The sequence below is a fragment of the Leptodactylus fuscus genome, chromosome 7, assembly GCF_031893055.1.
Source record: "Leptodactylus fuscus isolate aLepFus1 chromosome 7, aLepFus1.hap2, whole genome shotgun sequence".
NCBI classification, from domain to species: Eukaryota; Metazoa; Chordata; class Amphibia; order Anura; family Leptodactylidae; genus Leptodactylus; species Leptodactylus fuscus.
The window spans coordinates 64,038,295-64,057,139 of NC_134271.1; the positions used below are offsets into that span (position 1 = coordinate 64,038,295).

Sequence of the window (18,845 nt, forward strand, 5' to 3'; positions counted from 1 at the left end):
CAGTGGCATGAACGGCGGGCGACGTTTGTCCTGCCGTTGCTGCCTGCCACTGATTCCATTGCTTGGATTCCAAATGACGGTGCATTGAAGTGGTGGACAGGTTGCTCTTCTCAGGGCCCCTACTCGATTTCGAGAGGCAAATTGTGTAGACGACACTATATCTGTCCTCGGCGCATTCCTTGAAAAAACTCTACACCTTCAAGAAACGTGCCCTCGATGGGGGAGTTTTTCTGGGCTGGGTACAAAAGGGAACATCTTCGGACATTCCGGGTCTGGCCTGGCTTCGGCAAAGCAGCTGACCTCTGCCTCTGGACATGTCTCTGCCTCTAGCTACCCTTTTTGGTGCTGCACCTGCCTCAACATCCACACTACTTTCCCAGCTTGACATCTGCCTTGTCCAGGTGGGGTCGGTGTCCTCGTCGTCCACCACCTCCTCTTCCAACTCCTGTCTCGCCTCCTCCTCCTGCACAATGCGCATGTCAACTGGCTGCCCTGACAGCAACTGCGTCTCATCGTCGTCGATGAGGGTGGGTTGCTGGTCATCCGCCACCAAATCGACCGGAGATGGAATGGAGGAGACTCTAGTGTTTGAGCATCTGGACACAGATACTCGTCTGTTAGGTCCGTGGAATCGCGAAATGGAGGGGCAGGTTGCGGTACAGTCAAAGGAAGGGAGAACAGCTCTGGGGAGCAGGGACAGTTGGGGTTATTGTTCTGAGAAGATTGGGAATTTTGGGTGGAAGGAGGACAAGACTGTTGGGTAAGAGGAGGTAGAGGCTGACTGGCTGGTGGACAATGTGCTTTAAGCGTTATCCGACAGCCATTGCAAGACCTGTTCCTGGTTCTCGGGCCTACTAATCTTTGTACCATTCAGCCTAGTTAATGTGGAACTTTTGTGCAAAGCGCAGAACTTAGGGCCCGCCTGATGTTAAGGGACACACGCTGGTACAAGGCTCAACTCACCCTAAGTGCCAAAAACACTGCTGGTGCAAGGCTCTACTCATGCCAAGGGCCTCAATCTCTGCTGGTAGCTCAGCTTAAGGTCATGTAACTTTGTTTGGAAGGGCTCATGTTAAGGGCTAGAAAAGTGAATTTTGGAAGGTCTTACCACATCACACACACACACACACACACACACACACTCAAAATGACAGTTAAGGGTGAGGGCTTTTGGAATTCCCATTGCCTATTCCATTTGTGGTTGTCATGGGGAACGTGATTTAAAGGGGTGGTTGTTACTGTTTGTTGAGCTTAAATTGGGGTTTGTGTCCATCCATTTGGGGAGTAAAGAAGGTTTCCAGGTATTTTCCCACTTTGATAGAGGTTTTTTTGAATGTGGAAAGTGTGTAGTTGTTAGGCAGTGATGTTGGGGTAATAGAGGGTCTTTGGTGTGTTAGATGCCCCCAGGCATGCTTCCCCTGCTGTCCCAGTGTCATTCCAGAGGTGTTGGCATCATTTCCTGGGGTGTCATAGTGGACTTGGTGACCCTCCAGACACGGATTTGGGTTTCCCCCTTAACGAGTATCTGTTCCCCATAGACTATAATGGGGTTCGAAACCCGTTCGAACACACGAACATTGAGCGGCTGTTCGAATCGAATTTCGAACCTCGAACATTTTAGTGTTCGCTCATCTCTAGTTATCAGCAGGCAATGAGTAAATAAAGCACAAGCCATTGACATGAATGTGTTAAAATTGCCTGATCGGTTCTGCCAAGGTGCCCATTGTTTTGATATTGTTTTAAGTTGAAAGCCCAAATACCAAAGACCCATCGTTGTATTACTAGCTGCTTCAGCTTAGACTGTGTAGCTTACAGGATTTTTCTATGGGGTTTCCATCTTCAAACTCAGTGAGTTAAAGAATGGAAATTGTATGTAAGCCAGTCATGAAAATCTAAATCCTGTTGCCTGTTTTTGCAGACACCAATGCTGAACAAACACTTGCAGTCGCTAATGGAAGGACTGACAGCAAAGGTTTTCAGGACATACAACGCCTCGGTCACGCTACAACAGCAGCTTCAGGAACTCACAGATCGTAAGAATCCATCACTTGATCCAAAGCCCTGTGTGCACTGTGCGCTGCTGATATACCAGGCTTTGCATTACAGCCTCCTTTTGCTAATGGCTAGTTGTTAAATAAAGTGTTACTGTTTATAGATTTACATAAATTCCCCAGATCGGGCAGTGGGTATAATGCATCTGTGATAAAACAGTATATTAAATTTAATGAGCAATTCTTTGCTTGTTTTGACATAAATCCCATGAATACTCCTGAGATATGGTAATAGATATTAAACTAGTGATTTTATTTTATATGTTAAACAAATATTAGGATAAAACGACTGAACTGCCTGAAGACTAAGAATATAGTTATAGGATCTCAAGCAGTATGACTGCATAACACCTAGTGCTACAGGAGAGCCCCTTGTGCATGGGTGGCTACATTGTATATGTGCATCTATCCAGAGGTTCACATCTGCATTGGAGTCTCCACCGCAGATTCTGTCTAAAATTGGCAGAGAGAAAAGTCCTGCATGGAGGACTTTTCTCTGTCGATTTTTTTTTTTTTACTGAACCAGTGGACTTAAGTCCTCTAACAGACCACATTATAGTCTATGGGGACCACATTATAGTCTATGGGGACCACAGGTGTCTGTTTTCTTAGCGGACAGTTCCTACGTCTTTTGGGTCCCCATGCAGACCCGAACGACGGAGAGCCGAATGCTAGTGTGAATCTAGCGTCACAAGGTGAAAATGCAGAAAAATATTGCATTCTACCGTCTAGAAGATTGCATACAAGGAATTGCCCTTATGATTCCATGACTTTTAAATGGATTTCCAAGATTACAAACAAGTGTCTACTTTCTTCCAAAACAGCACCACGCCTATCTATTGGTTCTGTATGGTATTGTAGCTCAGCCCCATTAAATTTCAGTGGAAGAAAGCAGCCATGTTTTTCTGAACTTGTACTGTCCTTACTGGTTGAGATCCATGAATGAGGGTGTCCTATGACCCGCAACCCATTTTCATTAAATTACCAAGGGAAAGTAAATGGCCTACATTGGCTATTGTCACAAAAAGACAGCAACCCCTGTTCCGGTAACACAAGCTGTGTGCAAGTGTAGATAGAAGAATAGACGCTGGTTTTGAAAGTAAAGGGCGGTCACACCAAATACTGATGGGATTTTAGATTTCTCTCTTGTTCATTCACTTCACTTCACTTTATTTTAACTGACAAAAATAAACTATTATTTCTATTTTTGAAAGCATTCTCAACTGGCATCCTTATCTACACCTGCCTAAAACTTTCGCACTACATTGTGTACAATTGAGGATAAGAATTTTTAGAATACAGGATGGCTTTTTTTTTTTTCTCCACCTTTTTTCTTTTCTTTTATATATTCTTAACACCTCTTTGTTTGTTTTCCCTCAGCGGAAGACACGGCCCCAGGAAAGATCCTGTCTTACAACAGAGCCAACAGAGCGGTTGCTATACTTTGCAACCATCAACGTGCACCACCAAAAACATTCGATCAATCCATGGCTAATCTGAGATCTAAGGTAGGTAATACAATTATGTGTAATAATGTGCGTAATAAAAAGTTGTACAATTACCGTATATACTCGAGTATAAGCCGAGTTTTCCAGCACAGTTTTTGTGCTGAAATAGTGCGCCTCGACTTATACTCAAGTCAATACGGTAATTGAAAATGTCACATGACTGGTCCGCAGTGAAAGACATCTGTGGGAGGGCGCTGGAGCAGCGCTGCTGCTGATAGGTGAGTGGTGAGGTAGCGCTGCCTCCAGGACCACCCCACGATGTTTCCAGAGCATCTTCTCTGCCTTGGAAACATCTTAAGGTGGCCCTGGAGACAGCGCTGCCTCACCAACCACCTATCGGCAGCAGCGCTGTTCCAGTGGCCTCCCACAGATGTCTTCTACTGCGGACCAGTTAAATTACCACTCGAGTCAATACGGTAATTGACACGACCATATTGACTCGGCTGCAGTGGGCCTCCGCTCCAGTCCTGGCCCCCTCCCCCGGCTACATCACACGCCAGGTGACGTGGCCATGTTAGCTCAGGCCTGCACCCAGTGTGTGTCGATGACCTCTTACTGCGTTTCAGCACAGGCGGCGTTATCACGCCCCCACGCTGAGACGCAGGAGCAGCCGCGGGAGAAGATGGAAACCCAGCTGGATTGCTTAAAGCGCTCACGGGCGCAGATGTGAACCCACCCTACCAGTATTAAGTTTGGATCAGGTTTAACCTCTGATTTTCAATTACAGATGACAATAATGAAGTGTGAGTTGCATAAAACTGGAAACCTCTTTACTTCTACTCGTGAGATGCTGTATATATTGTCTTATATTTCTCCAGATTGAAGCCAAAAAGGAACAGATTTTATTGGTGAAGAAGGACCTGAAAGAAGCAAAGAAAGAAGCTAAAGAAAACGACACTGAGAAGCTGAGGAAGTATGTCATTTGCCAACACTGCCCCTAAATGTCAACGTAATAAGATTGTGATCTATACGTTCCAATAAGCTGCAGGAAATTTACATTGCAGCAATTCATTCAGGAAGTTTCACTTGAAGATTTTGCAGTTCCCTTCTGTGTGTCAGGAAAGCTATCAAAACTTCTGAAAGTGGATATCTATTATCTTAGTTCCATATATCATGTGTTAGTTTGTTTATATGCTTTATTCATAAGTGTAACCTGTAATATTCCCCCACTTTATATTCTTTACATTTGCCGACAGACTTAGAGCTTGAGAGGGTTAGGTACACAAGCTTTCAATGTCTTTTTACCTAGCATTTGGTGTTATTACGCTCACTGCTGTATTATACTCTTGTTGTGCCTTTTCTTTCCCTCTGTCATTCAATAAGTCCCTTGTCAAACTATGTCCGGCTGACAACAGGTAGTAAGTAGTAGTCTAATAAGCATGCCTCCCAACTTTTAAAGTATAGAAAGAGGGACAAAATGTGGGCGCGCTATGCGAGCTGTGGCAAACTTAGCTCCACCCACTTCTAAATTTATTCCGCCCATTCCCATCCATTTCTCTTTGGGTACACCCTGTACCCCACAGTAAACCTATGCACCCCACATTTCCTCTCCCCCAACAGTACACCCATGCACCCCACCTTACTTCCCACATCCCTAACCCCCACAGTACACCTTGCGCCCCCACCTCTCCCCCCACACACAGTACACCCCGCACCCCACCTCTCCCCCAGTACACCCATGCACCCCACATCTCACATACACACACACACACACACACACACACACACAACACCCTGACACCCACATGTCTCCCATACACACAGTACACCTTGCACCCCACATCTCTCACACACACACACACACACACACACACACACACACACAGAACACCCTGACACCCACATCTCTCCCCCCCCCCCCCCACACACACACAGTACACCTTGCACTCCACATTTCACGCACACACAGTACACCCTGAAACCCACATCTCTCCATGTTCCTCCACTGCACAGGATACAACTTTTCTTCATGTGGAAGGATCTTCTTACAAGTATACCTACCCAGTCATGTGACTAGAGAATATTACGTGACCGTCAGAAGGTCCTAACCGAGTATAGTATTTAGCCTTTACCTTGGGAAAAGAGCTGGTGGATTTGGGCAAAGTTTGTAAACGAGCAAAACCGTTCTGGGGCATAGCAGGACAAGCCATTAGCCATTTGTGACGGTGGGACCGCAGTGTAAAATTGGGACTGTCCTGGATCCGGGATGGTTGGGAGCTATGTAATAAGTGAAGCAGATATATCAGTTACTTGTTACCTTCAGATAGATGATTATCCTTGTCATACAAGGACAGCTTCAATTGACCAAATAGGATCCACTTCTACATTGTAGCTCTGCATCATGGCTCTTTGAGGGAGGTCTAGGCAGGGGACCTGTCTGTGTTGCCCAAATGTCCTAATATGGCATACAGACAGAGGTTGTCTTCAAGAGACCAACCCTTTAAAGGGATCCTATCATTGGATACCCTTTTTTCTGACTAACACAAAGGAATAGCCTTAAGAAAGGCTATTCTTCTCCTACCTTTAGATGTCTTCTCCACGCTACCGTTTGGTAGAAATTTGGGTTTTCTTCGGTATGCAAATGAGTTCTCTTGCAGCACTGGGGCGTCCCCAATGCTGTGAGAGAAATCTCCAGCGATGCCTCTATCTTCTTCTGGAACGCCCTCTCCCTGTGTCTTCTTCCGTCCTGGGTTTCAATCTTCTAGGCATGTACAGTCGGATCTGCCATCGGGCCTCAGGCAGAGCCGACTGTAAGCTGTGTAAGCGGCCATTATCTTCTGACTACTTATGCAGGAGGCTTTTTTTGGAGGCGGATTCAGCGTCAAAATCAGCACCAAAAACTGTGTGCACTGACCTTTAGGAGGCAGCACTTTGGTAGGACCTCAGGTGAAAAATGGTGCTCTGAAAGACCTGACCAAGCCATGAGTGCACCCAACAGCTCATCTGCATATAAATTAACAGCCCTCCCATACAACAGCATATAAGTAGTTTAAAAGAGATCTTGGTGGTAGATTCTGTTTAATTTTAACTTTTTTATTCCTCTCCATATTAGCATCCTTGTCTGCTGTCACTGAATAGAACATTATCTGAATTCAGTGACTGGAAACTTGCCTAAATCTGGGGACACACAATGCATAACAACCTCCTGTAAAGTACCCACATTTGTGGGTTTTGAACAGGCAGCATGTCTATCATTGCTGCAGGGTCAGCCTCGGTTTTCAACCTTTGCAATGCGAAACCTCATCAAAAACTAGCAGTTTCTGGCTGTTTGCTGTTGTGGGAGGGTCTGCTGTGGGATATGCACAGTGGACCCGACATGTGGTCTTAGCCTCAAAACAGCTCCCCAGCTCTCTGTACGTGCGTTTCTTTGTTGGTTTGTTTTTGGGGTTTTTTTTGTTTTTTTTTTCGTTTTTAGGGGAGGGAAGGGGTTAGTAAAGAATTGTATTCTCTATAATATAACAATTAGGAAACCTCTTTTCTTACCATTCTGCTTTGTACCGTTCCTCTGTTATGCCTACTAGAAATTTATGAAAAAGAAAGCCCACGGAGCGTACACGAAGGGGTAGTGGAGGGGGCACATGACTAGAAATGGGTTGAGAGCTGACAGGTCAGTTTAAGGTCAGTATAAGGGTCATCTTGGGGACAAAGGGGTGGGATAGCAGGGATGTTTAGTAAACAGCACCTAGGCTAGACAATTCAGTTTACTGCCGGTGAGGGAAAGAGTAGTTTGTCTCTTACCATGTCTGCTGAGTTGGAGGCCCTCCTGCGACAGATATGCCAGGCTGCCACTGTCCGGGGCACCGCGTGGTTGCAGGAATGCCTGGGGACAGCTTCCATCCCTGAGTTGGCAGCTCCGGAGGAAGATCTTCGGCCGCGCAGACGTAGAGCGCGGCCCCCAGAGAGGCTCAGTCCCAAGCTTTCGCCGCAGCCCAGACGCCGCAGACGGAGCCCCGCCAGGGACCCTTCCGCGCCACGTCCTGGTCGGCTTCCATCCCCGGCCGGGACCGGTGCAGGTAGGAATCCGGCCACGCGGCCTGGGCGGGCGGTACCGGGGGGGTCACGCCGCGAGTCCCCTTCCCCCCGGCGGCGCGAGGTTCCTGGAGGTGGTGCGGCCGTTTCCCCCGCTGATGCTCCAAGCGGGGGGCGGGCCAGTCGATCACGGGGGTCCGGCAGTCGGCCGGGACCTCTTCCTGCTGCGCGCTCGGCTCCTCACTCACAGGGCCGGGCTTCTGCTGAACCGGATGTTGCCGCGGCCCTGCCGGAAGTCCCTCTGCTGCTGCCTTCCTGGGACTCTCGGCCTCTGGCTGGCGGCGGGGCGGGGCCTGGATCCCCTGGCCACGCCCCCTCCTCCTCCGATGACGACGGTGAAGAAGCCTGTTCTGGTGACGGAGGGGAGGAGGCCCCTCCCCCCTTGGCCCTGCTTCCTCCTGCTGCGCTCCACAGTACGCCCGAGGCCCGGGCAGGCCGCAGGCGCGGCACAGCTGGACATTCCGCTGGATCGGGCAGCTCTGCGCTGGCTTTGCCCTCCGGATCCGGTATCTTTCATCCTCAACACGGGACCGACGCTCATCCAGAAGGGACGGCTGCCGGGGTGACCCCCCATAGAGCTGGTGAGTTGGACGTCACCCCTTCTTCTTCCCAGGGTGGGGGGGGGCGGGGAGGGAGGGGGTTACCGCTCAGCTGTTAGTTAGTGTGCAGGGTTTGCTGCAAGGGGTGCAGCAGTTGCTTGGGGGAGGTGGTGCTTTGGGAGGGGGTTCCCCTACTCCGGTTTGGGGGGCTGCGGGTCAGGGCGCTGTGGTGTCGGCGGTGGCGGGTGACGGGGTGCCGGCGCCGGTGGCGATAGAAGTTGTTGGTGACGGGGGGGCGGGGTCGAGTTCGGCCGCGGACAAATTGAAGGATGATGTGCGCATGGCGGATTCAGCTAAGAGCGAGGTGTATGTGTGTTTTGAGGGGCCCCTGGGGGCCCACTTGAAACCGGAGGTGCGGGAAAAAATCTGGCGGGGGGAGTATGTGGAGATTTTTTTCCTGCTCCCCCTGGAGAAATTCAATTTGGATCGGGTCAAGCCCGATGAGTGTAAAAAGGAGGAGGAGGAACGTCGCCGTTACCGGCTGATTCCTCGTACCTTTTCCAACTGGCTGCAGGCCTTTGTTATTTTGGCCAGTGTGGTAGGTGAAAAGGCGCCGGAGAATTGTTCGGCCCTTTTTTGTTACTTGGACTCCATCAACGAAGCGTACCGGGTATTTGGGGGGAATGCGTGGTTACGGTACGACGAGCATTTTAGACAGAGAATGGCGGTCCGTCCTTCCCTTCGTTGGGATCACAAGGACATTGCTTCTTGGATGAAACTGATGGCGGCTACGCGCGGTAATGGGGGGGCAGTCCTTTCGGGAGGGAGCCGGCGGATCGGGCAGTGGGTCCGGTCGTGCGTCGGGAGCCGGCAAAGGTTGTTGCTGGCAATTCAATGAGGGTCAGTGTAAATTCGGCAATGATTGCCGATTTAAACACGAATGTTCAGGTTGCGGTGGGGCGCACGCCCTCACCAGGTGTTTCAAGAAGGGAGGGGGCAAAAGTTCCGCTTCTGACCAGAAGAGGGGCGACGCCAGTGAAAGTGGAAAGGATGGCGGACCTGCTCGGGGTTTACCCAAATAGGGCGGCGGCGGCGCGATTGTTAGAGGGTTTTTCTGTGGGTTTTAGGATTCCTTGTTATAATAAGGGGGTTGGGGGGGAACCGAGGAATTTGGTATCGGCGCTGGCTCATCCGCAAGTGGTTGGGGAGAAGCTGTTGAAGGAGGTGGAACTTGGCCGTATGGCGGGGCCGTTTTTGCGCCCCCCGCTGGACGATTTGCGGGTTTCCCCTTTGGGGGTGGTGCCCAAGAAGGAGCCGAACAAGTTCCGCCTCATTCATCACCTCTCTCACCCACAAGGGGATTCGGTGAATGACGGGATTGATCCTGAATTGTGCGCTGTATCTTACTCCTCTTTCGACGCTGCGCTGGCCTGGGTGCGGCGGTATGGTGTTGGGGCTTTGCTGGCCAAGACCGACATTCAGTCGGCCTTCCGTCTTTTGCCGGTCCATCCGGACAGTTTCCATCTGTTGGGGTGTAAATGGCAGGATCAGTATTTCGTTGACTTGTGTCTTCCTATGGGGTGCTCGATTTCCTGTGCCTACTTTGAGGATTTCAGCACCTTCCTCGAATGGGTAGTGCGGCATCGTTCCCAAGTGGATTCGGTGCTGCACTATTTGGACGACTTCCTGTTCATTGGCCCCCCCCGGCACGTGGGTTTGTCCTTTGTTGCTTCGGACGATGGAAAACGTTTGTCGGTGGTTTGGCGTTCCGTTGGCCCCTGAAAAGACGGAGGGGCCCGCCACAGAGGTTAAGTTCTTGGGGATTGTTATTGACACGGTGAGGATGGAATGTCGGCTTCCAGAAGATAAATTAGTGGAGTTGCGGGCGCTGGTTGAGAGAGCGGCGCGCCAGAGGAAACTGCGTCTGAGGGAGCTGCAATCCTTGTTGGGTCGTCTCAATTTTGCCTGTAGGATTATGCCCATGGGGCGGGTTTTTTGCCGGCGCCTGGCTGCGGCCACGGCGGGCGTGCGGCGTCCGTTTCATTTTGTTCGTCTGGGGTCAGATTTGCGGGACGATTTGGCTGTATGGGGGGATTTCTTGTCACGTTTCAATGGTCATTCTTTGTTCGCGGAGGCTCCGGTGTCTAATGTTGAATTCGAATTGTACACGGACGCCTCCGGGGCTTTTGGTTTTGGGGCATATTTTCAGGGTCAGTGGTGTTCTGGGAGGTGGCCTGAGGCCTGGCGCCAGGCCGGGTTGGTTCGCAATTTGGCTTTGTTGGAGCTCTTCCCCATAGTGGTGGCTACCGTTGTTTGGGGGGATCGCTTGCGCAACCGCAGAGTGCGTTTCCTTTGTGACAACCTGGGAGTGGTTCAGGCCATTAACTCACAGACGGCGAACTCGCCGCCGGTGGTGCGCCTGTTGCGCAAGCTGGTCTTGCAGGGTTTGGATCTGAACGCGCACTTTGTGGCGGTCCATTTGCCGGGTTCCAAGAATGTAATCGCTGACTCCATTTCTCGTTTCCAGTGGGACCGGTTTCGGGAGGTGGCGCCAGCGGCGGAGGCGGAGGGGATCCCTTGTCCGGAGGAGCTCTGGCGACTGGTATGAAGACGGCGATGGCTCTGGTGCGGCGGTCTTTGGGTGATGCCACCTGGCGGAGTTATAGTTGTGTTTGGGTGGAGTGGGAGCGTTTGGTGTCGGTTTTACATGGTGGGGTAGTACCCGAGGACTGGGAGGCTACGGTGTTATATTTTGTGGGTTTGAGTTTTGGGGCCGGGGTGTCCTCATCGGGTCTGTCCAGGCGCTTAGCGGCCCTGGCTTTTTGGTTCAAACTTAAGGGGTACAGGGATTTCACAAAATCCTTCCTGGTCCGTCAGGCGGTTCGGGGTTTCCGGCGGGGATCCGGGTCCCGGGACTCTCGGCGTCCCCTGTCGTTTCGCATTCTGGTTGATCTGTGCGGGGCTCTGGGTCGGATTTGTTTTGGTAGTTATGAGGTTCTGTTGTTTCGGCTGGCTTTTGTGCTGGCATTTTTCGGGGCCTTCCGTGTGTCCGAATTGGTGTCCCCGGCCACCGGCCGTCCCGGGGGCCTTCGCCTGGCAGATTGTGTGGTTCGGGAGGGGGTCTTGTCTTGCGTGGTCCGTCGTTCTAAGACGGATCAGGTGGGGAGGGGCCTAGTGGTCCGCTTACACCCCTTGGCGGGGTCGTGCGTTTGCCCGGTGGCTTGTTTTGAGTCCTTTTTGGCCCGCCGTCCTTCCGGCGGCGTGGCTTTGTTAATACATGAAAATCTGTCTTGCTTATCTCGCTTTCAGTTTGTGCAGGTTTTACGGCGGGGTTTGGATTTGCTTGGTCTCCCGGCCAAGGATTATTCATCTCACTCCTTCCGGATTGGCGCGGCGACGGAGGCGGCCCGGTGGGGCTTGCCGGAGGACCTTATCAAGCGGATTGGCAGATGGGAGTCCGACCGTTTCCGCTTGTATGTGCGCCCGCACCTTTTGTGATGGGGGGCTATAGAAGGGGGGGGGGGTTCGGTATTGATTGTGGGGGTTTTTTCAGGGGGGGGGGCTCTTTTTCTGCCTGGGCCATTGGCTATTTGGTTATTATTTTTGTTTCTGGTTGTGTTGCAGGTCCGGCTCCTTGCCTGGTGTGGGTCGTCGGCCACTCTTATGTGTATTGGGGAGGAATGCGTGCGGACGTCCGGCCTTCCGGAAGGCAATTGGGTTTCAATCGTTCCCTGGTTCAGGTCAGGTGGTTGGGGGTACGTGGTCTGTTGTGGTCTCGTTTACTGTCTGTGGTGCAATATTACGCGGATATGGACAGGCCCCCTGATGTTATTGTCATTCATGCAGGGGGGAACGATTTGGGGCTGCGGGCCTCCCGGGAGATTATGCGGGACATAAAGTTGGACTTTTTGCGCCTGGCATCTTCCTTCCCGGGCATAATTATGGTCTGGTCGGACATAGTGGCTAGGCTTAAGTGGAGACATGCTCGTTCTCTTACGGGCATAGATTGGGCCAGGGCAAAGATTAATCGGGTGGTGGGTCGTTTTGTTGCTCGGAGCGGTGGGATTGTAGTGCGCCACAAGGAGCTGGAGAAGCCTGTGCCTGAATTGTTCCGGTCAGATGGCGTGCATTTAAATGCCATTGGCCAGGATATTTGGCTGTTAGATATTCATGAGGGGATAGAACGGGCTGTGCAGGTGTGGGGAGACGAACGTGTGTAAGGAGTCACACGCGTCCGTCGTGGCGTGCACAGGAGGGGTTTTTGGAGGCACATTGGGGGTGGACGACTAAGGGGTTAGCTCCACCCACTCAGTAGTTAGAATTCTGGTAAGGGGAATAGTTTTTGAGAACAGTCCTGTGGTCAGGGTATACAGGACGTACTACTCTCCGATGTTGGTGCCCCCGGGCTAGGTGGATCACGGCTGGGGGTAATAATCGGAGGATGTCGAGGTGTCTTGGGGTTAGTGCCTTCAGAGGCCCCTCCTCCTTCTGAAAAAGTTATGCAAATATGTTCTGGGATATGTTATTTAAATATGTTATTTAAATATGTTATTTAAATAATGAAAAGGCTATGAATATTTTATGCAAATTTATGTTGATAATGTTATGCTCTTTATGGTAATGTTTAGTGCATAATAATTTTGGTCAATGGGAGTGTTAATCAATAAATGCCGCTATGGCCTTTACTTCCAACCTGGTGTCGTGTCTTTATGGGTAAGTTGAGGTATGGGTAGGTTGGGGGTTTTAGCCATTCGGCTCAACTAACACATTTTCTTTAGTCAAGGTGTTACCAGTTGTGGGTGTCACTACATAGTCTGACGCTGTCCATTCCATGATCAATGTCCGACTGTGTAGTGCACGCCTCTGACCAGGACAATGATATTAGTTGTCAATTTATTCATAAATTGTGATGAGTTATACCTGAAATCTATGCCAGTTCCTGATGGATGTAGATGTCATTTCTAGCACCAGTCACCTCCTGCCCTGCACCTGGGAGAAATTGATTAAGACTGACATATGAATCGCCAGTCTTAATAAATCCTGCCATATAATCTCAGTTGTCTTTCCTTTATCCCATAGAGTTGTGGAAAGCAAGAAGAAAGCAGTCATGAGAGCTGAGGAGCAGCTAATGAAACTGGAGGTGCAGGCAACTGACAGAGAAGAGAATAAACAGATTGCCTTGAGCACCTCCAAGCTAAACTATCTGGATCCTAGGATATCGGTGGCCTGGTGAGTGTTATTCCTTGTGGAAAGTCTACATACTGTATATTTGCATACACATGTAATACCTGCAACTTGCTTATGTGTACTGTATGCTTTCATGAGTAAAGCTGAAGGTGGCCATATAGCAATTCCTCCTGACCTTCTCATATACAAGTATGCTCTGCTAGGCGAATTGTCTATCACAGTGACTGGCAGTGACTTATTACCCTCTCACTAGTGACAGGATTGGAAATGTTTAAATCTGGCATGCCCAGTGTGTCTTTATAGACAGCCCCATAAACATTAGATAGTCATAACATATGTGAGATTGTTACTTCCTACCATACAATTTACCTTGTGGATATTGTTCATAATATGAGAATTCTCCATTTCAGGAGTGAATCTATGCAGCCAATAACTTCGTATGATGTCTAATATCTAAGGCCATATTAGAAAATTCTGAGTTGTATAAAAGGTATTAATTTAGGACCTTCTTCTATTATCCAGAACGGAGAACAGGTAGAGAGTCTCTGAAGGTCCGCATGTGACCTCTGTTGCGCACAGCCCATTCATCTCAGTGGATGTGCGTAGTACTTCAAATTTTCTGTAGTAGCACCATAGTTGAATGTAACACTGCTTGTTTAGTCATATGTATACTTGTTTAGGTCTCTGTGCATTGTCAGTGTGCTGGATGTGTCTTTCATGGCTAGCACACTGACCCATACATTTCTATGGCCCCATACACACGACTCCTGTGCTCACTGACCTCATTGGATGGGGCCGTGGAGGCATGGGCAGCGCACACTTGTCATTCATGGCCTAGCGACACAGTCCTGTGCATGTCACCTTTAATTTTTTTTTTTTTTTTTTGGTTTCTTCCTTAGGTGTAAAAAATGGGATGTTGGTCTGGACAAAATCTATAATAAGACCTATCGGGACAAGTTTGCTTGGGCTGTGCACATGACAGAGACTGACTTTACCTTTTAACCATTAACTGGACATACTTTTGTCTTTCTGACTTTAATGGCACTGAACATTACACAAGACTTTTGTGAATATTTGTATATTTTAGCTTTTATCTGCATGTACTTTATTAAACATTGTCTGGATTGAATCTATTTTAGAAATGTTATTAAAACTCTTATATTTGCCATCTGCAGCGTGGTTTATTTATTGAAAATACTTTCAATGTTTGCCATGGTATGTAACATTGTTGTTTCATGTAAAATGAAGCGGTTATCAGCCACCTCAGGATGGAGGGGGACTGACAAGACACATGACAACTGCTACTTTACATGACTCGTGCTGAGAACAGAAGTAACTGGAAGCTCCTGGACCCCAATGCAAATTTTGCAAATGCCCCCCAAAAGAGCCTACACTGTCTGTCTGCTGTAGCACTGCTGTCTTCTCGTATGATAGCGGAGCTTTAATGCCACCTCCTGACACCAGGGCCCAACTATGATCGCTACAGGCTCTATAGCAAAAAAAATGGAGTAGAATGTTCAAAGTTACGTTTGCAGGAAACAGAAAGCGGAGATCGATGCTGTTTAGTGACACTTCTTGATTTTTGTAGCGAAGAACATTTGTTTTCCTGGAAATTTGGGTTTGTCCAGTTTCAGCAAATAAGTGTTATTGTTTATATAATGTAAATTTGTACAATTTTCCAATATACTTTCTATATCAATTCGTTTTCTAGATCTCTGCTTGTTGTGATTTTGTTTACTTACAGTGGATAAAAATCAGTCCATGGTCATGTGATGGACACACAGGTGCACAGCGCAGAGTTTAGTAACGTGCTGTGCACCAGTGTGTCCATCACATGACCATGGACTGTACATCATATGACCATGTACAGAGTTTCTCCACTGGAAAAAAGAATGGTTACAAGAAGATCTATTAAACTGTGCTGAACTAGTACGGTATATTGGAACAGTGTTATTGCTTTTATAATGAAAAGTTATACAATTATTTGTTGAAACTGGACAACCCCTTTAAGCTAACATAGTAGCTCTGTGTAGTCAATGATGGGACAAAAAAGTAAAACTACCATCATAAGGCTCAGATGTGCAATAATACAGTATGTTTTGGTAATGCATGCTATATCTCGTTGTGTTACTGAAGGTATGAAATGGAAATTTCAAATTTACTTGCAAATTTTTCCTTTCCATGAGTCCAGAGGCAGCACAATTCATCCCACCCCCACCACCCAATAATTTTTTTGCAGCATACTGCCTGTTAAGGGGGTTCTTATATGCAGTTGTCTATTGGCTAATGATAATTGTCATTTATTAACCAATTAATCTGGCTTTTTCTTCTGTCCTAGTAGAGAGAGAAGGCTAGATTAACCCTTTGTGTGTGCTGTCTCTGAGTTCATGTAAAGGAAAATTTCACTGAGTAAATTTGAACTTTTGTCTCTAAAGTGCTGCGGAGTATGTTGGCGGGATATAAATAAAATGTATTATTATTGCACATTGTAGTATATACATACTCAGCTTGTGCATGAACAAAATGCAGTATGGTACATGGTTTTATACTCCTGCCCATAGTTGTACAATACTTTTATTAAACTGCAATAGTTTATTGCATTTTCACACCAGAGTATTTACAGCCAATGAGTTAAGGAAGTCGAAATAAGACACACTTGTAAAGATCTTCTCCTCCGCAATTATGTGGTCATTCCGTGTCACAAGAGTGAAGCCAAATTAATCCACACTATAAACCTCAATGTGGTTGTAGTTACATAAGGTTACCACTAGATGTCATGGGTGTCCAGTGGAAAAAATAAATAAATAACACAGACTCTGAGAAGTATATACAGTTGTGATATCCCAGAAATATCAGAAGATGCCATTCATGTCTACATAGGAGTCTTTAACCCAACTGTGGATCTTACAGAAATGGTATATATACATTCTTTCTATGGTCTGGCTTGTGTCTGAGACCAAGCCATTCAGTGCATAAGATAACTTGTCAGAAACCCAGCCATGATTTCCTTATTATGGACAAGTCCCAGATCATAGAACGTTCCTGCATTCATGGTCGTATCCACTGGCAACCGATACGAGAGATTGTCACCTCTAAGCTGATCACAGGAAATCCTTAGAATTCTGCAAAATGTTTATTCGTATTTTAAACAACGTTAACTTTTAAAAGTTTAGCTCATTGTTTCCAAAACTTAAGACTCAAAGCACCCCTGGAAAAAGAATATTTCCTTATAAATATTTTTAAGGAAATAATTTTTGCCAAAAGACTAAGAATTGCATTTCTGATGAGGTTTTCAGTGCAGTTTTTCAATTTACAGTTGAAACCATGTTAAATATATTTGCTTCACTTGTAAAATTAGAAAACCTCATTAAAAGGCACATGTAGTTATAATATACTGAAGTTGTAATGGTAGCACAATTGTACTCTAGAAGATATCCCTCAAAGCAGTGGCGTATGTACCACCGTAGCAGCAGAGGCAGCTGCCACCGGGTGCCGGGACATTAGGGGCCCGGTGACTGCCGCTACCGCTGCATTTTTTTGTTTTTTTTTAGTAGGCCATTACCGGCTGGAGTTACTCCAGCTGGTAATGGGCCCTATATACTTACCGATCCTGGCAGGGGCCGGGATCGGTAAGTGACTGCACTATTATATTCGGGGGTCTTTTCGGACCCCCAAGTATAATGATCGGAGGCCGGGGAGATTTAAAATAACACAAAAAACTGTTACTTACCTCTCGAGGCAGGCTTCGGCCTACTTGCGTGACGTCATAAGACCCGCGACGCAGGGCCCCGATCACATGACGTCCCGGAAGATGGCCGACTGTGATGGAGAATGCTGGGGAGTCAGGAGATAGGCAAGTAACAGTGGTTTGTTGTTTGTATCCCTCTGGGTCTCCGATTATACTCTGGGGTCTGAAAGACCCCAGAGTATAATAATTGTTCATGGGTATCCGCAATGGGACATAATACTGTGTGCATGGGGGCCCATGTCAAAAGTTCGCCACAGGACCCCGCCATTCCTAGTTACGCCACTGCCTCAAAGCTAAACAATCCAATTGTTCCCACCCAACACATATCAAAATTCTTCTTTCACTATAGTTGTGCTGCTAGTGCCTCCTAGCCACAGTATATATAACATACCTCCCAACTTTTAAAGAACCGAAAGAGGGACAAAATGTGCGGTGCACAAATTTAGCCTCGCCCACTTGTGTTGACTCCACCCATTCTAATTAATTTTTCATGTGCCCGCATACAGTATAATCCTCCTACAGTCACCCGTAAATTAGATGTTCCCCCTCTATCTCTCCCCCAGTTTCATATACACCCTTCATCTGCCCCCAGTTTCATGTCCCCCCTCCATCTCTGCCCCCAGATTCATGTCTCCACATCTCTGCCCCCAGATTCATGTCCTCTCCATCTCTGCCCCCAGTGTCATGCCGTTCTCTCCTTCATCTGCCCCCAGTTTCACGTTCCACCTCCACATTACACTTACCTTCTCCTTCGTTCCCCCGCTGCTCTGTGCGCCTCTCTCTCACTGGCGCACAGTTGTAGATGCAATGTGACGTCATCACATCGCGTCTACAAGCCAGTAGGTGGAGTTCAGCGGCAAAGCAAGGAGCTGAACTGTGTCAGCTCCTTGCTTCAGCCGCGTATGTGTTCAACCTGAGTTGAAATCGGGACATACCTCCCTCCAACCGGGACCGTGGGACATGTCACCGGAATTGTGAATGTCCCGTGGAAATCGGGATGGTTGGGAGGTATGTATATAATGCACCTCATTGGCCCTCCACACACAGTGTATATAATGCTCACCAGTGGCCACACAGTGTAGTTGTGATATGGACATAACTACAAGAGTAGCAAAAGTTGCTATGAGGCCCATTTCTACTGAGACCTCAAGAGGACCTTTCACCTCCTGGGTCACATGCAGTGCAATACACCACTAGAACGCTTAGTCAGATTTCTTGTTCTGTGCCCCCAGTAAAGAACTATTGGTGCCGGTACTGTAGCTCTTCACTGTCAGAAGGGCGTTTCTGCCAGTCTGTTCCTTACTGCCCAGCGATGATGATGAGTGTTGAGGACTGTGTGCATTATCCCTGCACTATGATGTCATAGTTAAACACTGTACTGTTACATCATTATGCATATTTCTGTACTCTAACATGTTATTCCTGAGTATATATGAGGCCAAAATCCTACAACTTTCCATTTCTGAACTTGCTGCTTAAAGAAAGTCTGTCACCAGAATCAGGACAACAATCCAGCCCTTCAGATAGACAGGACATGGTCATCTGAGTCAAATAGGGTTTTCCACTGGCAAATTGGTGCCTTGGTTGTCTAGATATCACAGTTTTTGTCTGTATTGCCAATCGCCTCTCCGAGGCAACAGCAACACTCATATTGTTCCAAAAGGATCATTTCCATACTGACAACAAAAAGTGATATCTTGGCAATGGAGGCATGATTCACAAGGAATAAACACTGTTAGATAGCTTATGGGTCACCTGTATCAATCTGTGGGGCTGAGTTGAT

General features: G+C 47.9%; 1 protein-coding gene across 1 annotated transcript in view; it reads left to right on the plus strand.

The window, feature by feature from the left end:
- LOC142212645 (DNA topoisomerase I, mitochondrial-like) overlaps positions 1-14,316 on the plus strand; it is a 112,339-nt gene extending 98,023 nt beyond the window's left edge. The window contains exons 14-18 of the mRNA XM_075280619.1: positions 1,919-2,033; positions 3,432-3,559; positions 4,378-4,472; positions 13,207-13,356; positions 14,214-14,316. Of these exons, the coding sequence (XP_075136720.1) occupies positions 1,919-2,033; positions 3,432-3,559; positions 4,378-4,472; positions 13,207-13,356; positions 14,214-14,316 (591 nt within the window). The remainder of the gene's footprint in view (positions 1-1,918; positions 2,034-3,431; positions 3,560-4,377; positions 4,473-13,206; positions 13,357-14,213) is intronic.
- Positions 14,317-18,845: the final 4,529 nt, after the last annotated feature.